The sequence below is a fragment of the Impatiens glandulifera genome, chromosome 4 (assembly GCF_907164915.1).
Source record: "Impatiens glandulifera chromosome 4, dImpGla2.1, whole genome shotgun sequence".
In the NCBI taxonomy this organism is placed as follows: domain Eukaryota; kingdom Viridiplantae; phylum Streptophyta; class Magnoliopsida; order Ericales; family Balsaminaceae; genus Impatiens; species Impatiens glandulifera.
The window spans coordinates 4649106-4660274 of NC_061865.1; the positions used below are offsets into that span (position 1 = coordinate 4649106).

Sequence of the window (11169 nt, forward strand, 5' to 3'; positions counted from 1 at the left end):
TATGTTAAATGAGCCAAAACATGTTAAACGTGTTCAACATGTCAAAAACGTGTTAAACGTGCCAAAAATGGGGAAAACGTGTTAACATGTGAAAAACGTGTCAAATATGTCAAAAACATGTTAATAATGCCTAAAACGTGAAAAACATGTTAAACGTGTGAAAAACGTGTTAAACGTGTTAAAATTTCAAAAACGTGTTAAACGTGCCAAAAACGTGAAAACCGTGTTAAACTTATCAAAAACGTGTTAAATATGTCAAAAACGTTTTAAATGTGCCAAAACGTGAAAAACGTGTTAAACTTGTCAAAAACGTATTAAACATGTCAAAAAAGGTTAAACGTGTTATTAGTGTGAAAACGTGTTAAACATGTCAAAAACGTGTTAAACGTGTCAAAAACGTGTTAAACGTGCCAAAAACATGAAAACGTGCCAAAAACGTGAAACGTGTTAAACAAGTGAAAAACGTGTTATAATTGTGAAAACGTGTTAAAAATATTAAAAATGTGTGAAAAACGTGTTAAACGTGTGAAAAACGTGTTCGACTTAAAGTTGGAAGATGATTAGTTTATATTGGATTAATAATAGAGAATTAAATTAAATTTATATAATTTGGATAATTTGGGTAACCCTAACCCAACCCAAATTAACTCTAACCCATACTCAACTCAACCCAACCCAAATTAACCAACCCGGATTAATATTTTGGGTTTGGGTAAACCCAAATTATGCTCACCCCTACACAACATTGACGATATTTGCCTGTTTATGAGGTTTGATTGTTGTCATATACTTCGTTGGTGTGATTAATCGGGGTATAATATATATGTTTGCCAAATTTTATTAAAAATATACATACAAATTGTTTTGTTATATTTCAATAAATAAATAAATATATGTGTACATAGAACTCATAGGTTAAAGACAAGGCTAATTAAAATGATTAAGAAGGTAAAATTAAATTGAAATCCTAGTAAGAGATTGGTACATATTGACACAAATTAATCCTATTTTATAGTATAGACTATAGACAAACAAGTGTACCAAAATTCTCAAATCCTTCTTTCTAGGCATGAATGAATGCTCTTCTCTCATTTTCCTTTCCTTTCCTTTCCTTTCCTTTCCTTTCCTTTCCTTTCCTTTCCTTTCCTTTCCTTCATAGTTCATATGATTAATTGACCCTCACAACAAGATAATAGACACCCAAAATGGACCTAACAAGTGACTTATTTCTCCTCATTTCCATCTCGGCCATCCTCACCTCCTTCTCCTCACTCACGTCGGCAAATGCCCTACCTCCGGAAATCAAGACAATATGTGACAAGACGTCGAGCCCCGATATCTGTTCTAGCTCTATTGTCCCGTTTCTAGATGGCAAAAGTAAAGACATTGCATCTGTTTTACGCATGCAGGTGTGTCTTATGTAATATTATCATATTTTATATAGCTAGGTTGTAATCGAGATTACACGTTTATTTTGTTCTTAGAAATTTTGTGATTTTACACTATTCTTCCTATAAAAACCTCGTATTAGTATATTGTAAAGTAAAATTTATTTTATACAATAGTAAGGTGGTAATTTCTATTTAGAAAATTAAAGATCAAATTTCCCCTCAAACATAAACATGGAGATCTAAGCAATATTCTTTTTGGTCAAGTCACCAATTTTTGTTCATGCATATTTGATACAAATTCAATCTCAAACCTCAATATAGTAATTGAAGAATACACATTGTATACTTTAGTGACAAAATACTTTTATCATAACAAAAAATTATTGACAAAGTTAGTGAAATCACTCAATTTCATAGTTGGTTCAAGGTTTGAAAAAAAAAAACAATTTTTTTGGGGTAAATATCTCATTCGAATTTTAATTTAATAAGATAATATTACAAAGTATATTTTAATTATATATATATATATATATATATATATATTAACAAATTTAATAAAGTTTTTTTTCAAAGAAAAATTAAAGATAACTAAGATTGATAAAAATAAAATATTAATATTTTAAATGATCATTACAAAACTTTAGGAACCATTTAATATCTCTACCAATTGTATTTTATAACAAGAGTATAATATTATACTTAATTTGTCCCTTCACAAGGTACAATTTGACACGTTTCCATTATTTTATTGCAATTAAATTAAGAATGTGACTACCCATTATAATATTTTTATCTTATACATCAACTAAAATTACATTAATAAAAAAATCTATCAGACTCTTTCTGTTCACACTAAAAATGGCTGCTTTGAGAGGTTACATTATGAAAAATTGTGTTAACTTGCTTAAAAAAAATTATAATTTAAATAATAAATAAAATAATTAGATGTATATATAATTGATCATGCACATGTTTGGATTCTATAGATAATGGCAACCATGGATACTATTGAGACCGCAATTAAGGAGTCTAAAAAACACTCTAAAGAGCTACATAAGGAAGATAAGATTGGTGCAAGACGAATAAAAGATTGTGGACAATTATACTCATCAGCAATAAGCGACTACAAAAACGCACTCAAGGCTTTGAAAGAAAATAACTTTGAATCACTGCAAACCGAGCTCGATGCTGGCAGATCTATGATATCGACGTGCGACGACACAGTTACTGGCGATAGAAGCTTACCCGATAGCGTCAATCCTCTGAATAAAATCAACTTATCGATCAAGAAGATGACCGGAAATTGCTACGACTTGAAGAACCTTATGAAACCTCTTGCCCAGCCTCATGTTATATAATTGCCGGTTTTATTTTATAAATAATAATATTTCATTGATTTTTTAGTGGTTTAGGAATGTTGAAAAAATAAAAATAGGACATCTAATATTTAAGTGTTTTACTATAGTCATTGATCATTTGGTGCATTGACCAGTGTGACATTTTTTTTTTAGTAAATTGCGTTCTAATTGTTTTGTATTATAATTTTATAAAAAAGTTAGTGGTTGGTCATCTTTTTAATTATAACTGGTGTTATACTTATTAAATTGCAACTCTCACAAAAATAAATTTGTTATTAATAATGATGTCGTTCTTGGTTAGTATTAATATAAACATTAATATTAAATTTGGGTTAAATTATGACTTCTTGTTAGTATAAAATTATAAAAAAATATAAGAAGGTTTTAATTTTTGTCTCATAACTTCTCTTGTAGATTGATGCATAATTTTGCTCATCAAAGGGTCATTTTTAAATTATTTAGGGAGATGTCGTGCTATCTTATTTCATTCATAAACTTTTAGATTAAAATAAAATAAAATAATTTTTAATTGCAAATTATTTTAAAAAATTGAACTCATAATATTTGACATATTATCCATTTTTATTGCCACTTAAACTATCATACTAGCTTAATTTAAAAAACTAGTTGTATTTCTACATTTAACACGTGATAAAAAAAATTGTTATGTTCTTACAAAATAGTTATAAATTTATAAACACGACAATCAAATATATTTTTATGTGAAGTTGTTTATAATTTTGTCAATTTTGAAAAATAAATGTTTCCATTTAAATTTATTAAACTTTTATCACAATCAGCTTAAAAGTTTCTCAGTGTATATTTTTTTTTTTGAGAGTTTTTTTTTTTCAAGAAACTTAGCATGCCTTACCAAGTCCATTCCTTGCGACAAATAATTTCAAAACTTAATTAAATCAAATTATTATTATTATTATTATTTTAATTTAAGAAGTTCAAACAAACAAAATGTTTTAAAGTAAAAATTGAACTCGTGATCATTTGTGTTACTCACCTACTAACACTTAAACTGAATTTTTATTGATCAGTTTTAATAAATTTGATTGCGATTTTTCCTATTAATTAGATTAATAAAACAAGATTATATATAATCTTGTTTTATTAATCTAATTAATAGGAAAAATCGCAATCAAATTTATTAAAACTGATAAAAATATAGTTTGTATTGATAATTAAATATTATCACTTTAAAAATGAAAATAGCTATTTTTCATATATTAAACTATTTCATTTTTTTTTGTCTGTTTCTATTTATTTTATTTTAGGGTGTAAATATTAAATTAAACTGCTTATTAGTAAACAAGTAGCCAACTACTAAAAATCGACTAATTACTAAACTAAAAATTGACTAATTACTGTTTGCAGTAGGGTTTTATTTAATTTAATATTTATTTTTAGTATAATTTTTTTTTAAGATGTTTTAAGTGAGATCCCCATTTCTAACATAACGATAACAATAGTTGAATATTCTCAGTCTCCCTAAGTTCGAGTATGTTAGACGACAAATTATGTACTTAATTAAATAATTAAATGTGTACAAGTTATGTATTTAACTTACGGACTACCATCAAAACCATCTTAAATAATAAAAAAGAAAAGGGATAATTTAACTTATAAATGAACATATAAAAAAAGTTAAAGAAAATAAAAGAAAAATTGCATCTATCAATTATGATTAAAAGTTTAGACATTTGAACTATCATGCAATTGTCTATTCATTAATATATATATATATATTTTTTTAGAGTAATCACAATTTTAAACAATAAAAATATTATATAATTTTTTTTTTTTTTGTGTTTAAATGATTTATTTATTTATTATAAATAGTTTATAAAACAAAAAATCAACTGCATATTTATTCAGTTACAGTCTTGAGTATTGTTGGCGCGTTTTTCCTTCTTCTCCAATTTCTCTCTCTCTTTGAACGCCATCATCATCCCTTCATTCTTCGCTTCTCGCAATCGTGTATATTCGTATGCAACCGTTTCTCTCACAAACGAAATACGAATTTCATCTCGTTTAATCAATGATTTCATCTCCTCTGCAGCTTCAAAATCAACACAGAAGAAAACAGATTGAAATATAGATATCTATCCGATTTTCAGGTATTCATTTGCGTTCTTTAATCAAATCTTCCTATTACAGCTTCTAGATATCGATATTTCTCATGAATTTAGTAAACATGGATTCTTCATGCAACTTGAGTGTCGTATCAATTCATAGGTTGTTCGATTATCTTTGATTTAGGAATTCCGTATATCAAATCTGAAGAAGTAGAGTCGGATTAAATTTGATAGAATGGCAAATGAACTTTCTCGAAGTTCAAGCCAACGATTCATGAACAATCCTCCAAAAATTATGCAAGTCGGAAATTATTTTGGCGATGATAATATATCTTTACATACTGGAGAGGAATTCTCTACAGAGTTTCTCCGAGATCGTTTTCTCCCAAGAAGAACAGCTAACGAACATAATCATCATACCAGTACCAGAGTAGGTTTTAACGAACATAATCAAAATAGAAGAGATTCTGAAAACAGGATGGATTCTAGGTTTAGTACTGACGCTAACAATGATCCATCGATGAAGATCAAGTTATTATGTAGCTTTGGAGGGAGAATATTACCACGTCCAGGTGATGGAAAACTGAGGTACGTAGGCGGTGAGAACAAAATCATATCAATAAATGAAAACTCGAATTTCAACGAACTAGTGAAGAAGACATCTGCAATGAGCAATCAAATTCATATCATCAAGTACGAGCTTCCTGGCGAAGATCTCGATGCTCTTATATCAGTCTCTTCTGACGAGGATCTTCATCATATGATGGAAGAATGTTACGATTTGGCAAGAGTATCTCAACGGTTGAGGATATTCCTCATCCCACCTAACGAATCCGAAAATCCAGGTTCTCTTGATAGCGATTCGCAATTTGTTTATGCTGTCAATGGAATACATGAAACAGGTTCATCATGTCAATCATATCAGTGGGGTAGCAGCATGGATTACAGCAATAATCCGGTTATTCAAAGAGAATCTTCTCAATTTGCGACTTCTTATCAAATCCCACCTAAAGTTCATAATCAATCTCCACCTCTATCTCCAGTCACACTTAGAAATCAAGAGCCCAAAACATCCAACTATTATATGGACCAACTTTCGTATGGAGAATCTTATTATACAGATCCCATCAGTAACCACTATCATAAACCATTAGAACCCGACCTATCCCATGAATCACGTTTCCATAACCCTAACCTTAAAAGGGAATCCACTTCATCTGCTCCACATTCCACCAGAATCCCTCATGCACATTCCGACTCACATCTGCAATTCGACGAGAGAGATATTGTCCAACTAAGTAACAACATGATTCCTAAACATCAATCAAATTTTGTGACGTCAACTTCAGGAGCTCCAGTTTTAAGGACATCTGGCCACAATAAGGAAGAAATAAACTGGGGTCTAGATGAAAGACTATTTCTGCAAGACCCGGGTGGACAAATGCCTGTTTCCTTCGATCCTGCTGCACATGATCTAGGAGAGCACCATAATGAATATTTTTTCCAATTTGATGGCCAAAGAGTTACCAAAGAAGACAGTCATAGAGAACTTGACTCCCACCAAAAGAACCCTTTTACTGATGAGCATACAAGTGAAAATGATTATCACCATAATGGGAATCCGTTCGAAAGTCCTACCAGCCATTGTGGTGGAAACTTGGAATTCAGAGTAGATTATTTTGAGTCATCAACATCTGGAGATGAGAATGTAGTCTCCTTAAGATCCTCAGATAACCTTCCCAATAGATCAAGTATGCAGGAACCCATGCTTATAGTTGAAGATGTCACAGGCCATGTACCTGCAGATATCCCGTCTTCATCCTCAGTTATTCCACTTGTACAAGTTCAGTCTTTAGAAGAAAATAAATGTTCAAGAATAACTGATACAGATAGCTTTTATGAATATGACCTTCAGGTAATTAGTAAACTTTCTTATGGATTTTACTTTACTCAAGAATTTTAAATGATCTCTGCACCTTCTTAATTAGTTTATTCGAGGTGGGGATTCTGTACAAGATGCATCTACCAGTGATGCTGCTGTAGCTGAAATGGAAGCAGGAGTCTATGGTTTGCAGGTTTACTCATTTAACTTTTATTTACCTATTTTTATTTTTAAATTATACTTTAGGACAAACAATTGTAGTTCCATGTCATGATTGAAAATGCTTCCCTTGAATTTGTTTGAGTTCTTATTACCTGCCTTAGAATTTGATCCTGGATTTGTCTTGGTTGTCAATCACACTATTCTCATTATATTCTAGGGCCTTGTTTTGTTTGAATGACCAATTAATTATTTACAAATAACTTTGTTTGATATAGGTTATTTAAGATTATTTGGACAAAAAGACATTACGAGATAAATATACATAATTATTTAAATACGGGTATTGAAGATTTGAATGATGTGATTGATGATGAATAGATTGTTGATTTGATAATGGGTTATTTGAAGTTTATCTCAAATAACTTACATCAAATAAGGCCATAGCCTAAATAATTTTGTTTCTATCTTGAATTTAGAATTCATGTCTTCCAAATTCAACATTTATTGCAGATCATAAAGTATGCTGATGTTGAGGAGTTGCAAGAGTTGGGATCTGGTACATTTGGGACAGTATATCATGGTAAATGGAGGGGCACAGATGTTGCCATCAAGAAAATCAAGAAAAGTTGTTTCTCTGGAAGTTTAGCAGAGCAAGAGAAGATGGTTGGTTTTCAAATAAACCACTGTATAGTATTTGTTTTCCAAATTTAACAGTGCTTGTATTGTAGACGAAAGATTTCTGGAGGGAAGCTCATATTCTTTCCAAGCTACACCATCCAAATGTGGTAGCATTCTATGGTGTGGTTCCTGATGGGCCTGGAGGTACACTAGCTACTGTAACTGAATATATGTTTAGTGGATCGTTGCGAAATGTCCTTATGAGGAAACATCGGTAAGAAAATGTTCTTACATAGTAGCTAAACTCAGTAGGAAGGAAAAATTCAAATGATATTGGAAAATTCTGTTGTTGGTGCAGAATACTGGATAAGCGTAAAAAGCTTCTGATTGCAATGGATGCTGCTTTTGGCATGGAATACTTGCATATGAAAAGTATCGTTCACTTCGATCTGAAATGTGAAAATCTACTTGTCAATTTGGGTGATCATCAAAGACCCATTTGCAAGGTACTAGAGAAGAAGATACAATTATTATTCAATATTCTATAATGCAATTTTTTTTTGTTTCAGGTTGGTGACTTTGGATTATCAAGAATTAAAAGAAACACACTCGTGTCTGGTGGTGTTCGTGGAACCCTACCTTGGATGGCTCCAGAGCTACTCGATGGAAACAGCAACCGGGTATCCGAGAAGGTTGGGCTCATTACATATATAATAAGAAGAAGATTTTAATAGAAGATGTTTTTGTTAATGAGTATTTGTAACAACAGGTAGATGTGTATTCATTTGGCATCACAATGTGGGAGATCTTGACTGGGGAAGAACCATATGCAAATATGCATTGTGGTGTTATCATAGGTATGTAAATTAATATATGTTGGTAAGTAACATATTTATAAATGCATGAACTAACTAACCGAATAAAAAACTGGAATTGCGATTGGAAGGTGGGATCGTGAGTAACACACTTCGACCTCGGATTCCAGAGGAGTGTGATCCAGAATGGAAAGAGCTGATTGAGAAATGTTGGTCGCCAAATCCAGCCACAAGGCCTTCTTTCACACAAGTAGCAAATCGGTTGCGGTTAATGTCAATTGCCCTCCAACCAACAAAGCATGTGTAAGTTCTCTAAACATAATTTATGCTTATTATGTGTACATGTATATTTGTTTCTTAATTTATTCATGTATCTTAAACCTTTTCTAACAATTCGTTAATAAAAATGTTAAAAACAAAATACAAATCATTAACTGGTATACAGATAGGCAATATAGAAAGTTGGCTTTTGTCTTTTGAGATAGGGGTGAGTAGGTTTGTTAAATTCATGCCGGGTTGGATTGGAGAATCGATCCTAACCTTTCAAGCTCTGTACCGACCTAATTCAAACAAAAAAACATATAATTCGTCGGATATAGAGTTTTGAAATACTAAAAACTGATTAATTAGATTCGGATATAGGTTCTAGCACTCGAAATATATTATAAGTTATGATATACCAAGAAATTTTATAGATACACCTACTAGATTTTGTGTGTGTTTGTTTTATAGGATAAATATGTTTGTATTTTTGTAGATGATTTTATTTATTTTTTAAAATTAGTTTAGAAAAACATAGAATATGAATTATTTGAAGTATAAAATATGATATTCATCCAACCGAACTAAATATCTTATATATTCAATCCATAGGATATAAGTTGATCATGTAGGGTTTTCATAAAGTATAAAGTTTGATTTAAATTATCCGAGAAAAGGACTAATTGGTTCTTAAATTACCCAGATATTTAAAGCATAGAATTTGTGAACCAGACTAATTAATCATGTACGTATTCATCCTTAATCACGTTTGGCCATATAAATTTCTTCATAAACAGAAGAGCTGTCAATTGTCATAGTCCACTCAAACCGAGCCTATCACTATCTAAGTTGTTCATCACTTCAGCAAGTTCGAAGGGAGAGATCTTAGACTCAGATAATCAAATATTCAATTATCATGTTTAAAATTTAAAGAGAGAAGATTACGGTGACTCTAACATGTTAGATATCTTGTCGTTAAATAAAGAGAAAATATATACAATAATGTTACAAATAAATAAAATTTAAAGAAAAACGAAATCACGTTGATTCGCTTAACACATTTCCCTTAGAACAGTTTCACCGTTTCCCCTTGTACTATGAAATCACTACACAGTGAACTTGATAAAATACCTGAATTATCACCGGGTTTCAATGAGAACACTCACAAAAACAAAAAGAGGGCTTTTAAAATTGTGAGAAAATAATCAAAGTATATAAAATGAATAATGAATCAGTATATATTGATGTGAGAATTAAATCTTCAAATAAAACATCCAAACATTTATTAGCAATAAATATTGCTCATTCATTGTTAATTCGCCTATATGTTTATTTGCAGAAATATAATGTTAGACATTTAATACTAGCTAATTGAAAAGTCAAAATTAGTCGATTGATTGACTAATTAAAATTAAATGTTTATCATAACATTTAACTTTAATTTTCTAATTAGGCATTAAATATTAATTAAACAATTAATATTTAGTTATAATTTGGATTAAATTCATTATTAATTCACGTTTCAATTTTTGTGAATTTTATTTGATTTTATTTATTCACAATCCTATTTCCATTCGATAATGAAATTAGCTTAATTCCAACACTAAATACAAATCATTTGAGTTTCATAACAATGAGCGAGAAGTAAATCAAGCCGAACAATTAATCATGCGATCAATCAATCATACGATGTCGGAAAAATCTTTAAAACAATTCTGAGTGGCGTTAAAATTTGTCATTACCCGTGAGTTGGTAAGCAACGCCGAAAAAAGGTATATCATATTATAACTAAGCATTTACAAATATTCTCAAAAGGATGAGAAACTCGTACAAATTAAAGGAGACTATAAGAGCACCTCCAAATGAAAATCATCTTAAAAAATATTTATTGAACATAAGAAAAACAACTCCCGATCTAATAATTTTATGAGTTAAGAAGAGGATGTACCCACCAAGGTAGGTCAGTGGTAAAAATCGATTTAAGAGATTAAAATATTACGAGTTTGATTCCAACTGAAAGCGCTTTTAGTTAAGACGAGGGACCGTAAAAAAATTCGAGACAAAAATTTCGTTTTGACTAAACAAGACGTCGGACCGAACAAAATACAATACCAACTCAAATCTGAGTGGTGAAAATAAAAATAAGACACTCTCCGATGCTAAAGAAGTCATCAAAAGGACAAATAAAATATGAGTTAGGATTTACGAGAGCTCGATAACTTAATTATTAAGTATTGATTTTTCTTAATTGTTATTTTCATTTATGTTATGTTTTGTCGTTTTGCTTAAACAATTTTTATTTTTATTTTTAATATATATAGACCCTTTAATAAAAAAATTATTGGTTGCAACCAAATTTTATATTTTTTAAAAGTTTAATCATTATCGATCATCTATTTGATCACAACTAAATTGATCAACCAGAGCTTGATTCTGGTTAAACTGTTTAAAAAATAGTCAATTCGGTGAATTTAGTTTGATTTTATATGCTTAGTTGGGAAACAAAATTCAATTTAACTAGGAGATTCCCGTGTGATTCACACGGATAAAAATATATTATAACAACGTCCCGTGTTTATCAAATTTGATATTAAATTT

General features: G+C 30.2%; 2 protein-coding genes across 2 annotated transcripts; both read left to right on the forward strand.

Moving 5' to 3' along the window:
* The first annotated feature begins 1205 nt into the window (after positions 1–1205).
* On the forward strand, positions 1206–2749 carry LOC124934511. The gene is made up of 2 exons (XM_047475048.1): positions 1206–1409; positions 2378–2749. Exons 1-2 carry the CDS (start codon positions 1206–1208, stop codon positions 2747–2749), a joined length of 576 nt encoding a protein of 191 aa, XP_047331004.1.
* Positions 2750–5068: 2319 nt separating this feature from the next.
* LOC124934512 lies at positions 5069–8630 on the forward strand. Its single transcript, XM_047475049.1, has 8 exons — positions 5069–6748; positions 6822–6908; positions 7388–7540; positions 7606–7769; positions 7854–8001; positions 8065–8187; positions 8265–8352; positions 8442–8630. Exons 1-8 carry the CDS (start codon positions 5069–5071, stop codon positions 8615–8617), a joined length of 2619 nt encoding a protein of 872 aa, XP_047331005.1. The 3' UTR covers positions 8618–8630.
* The last annotated feature ends 2539 nt before the right edge of the window (positions 8631–11169 follow it).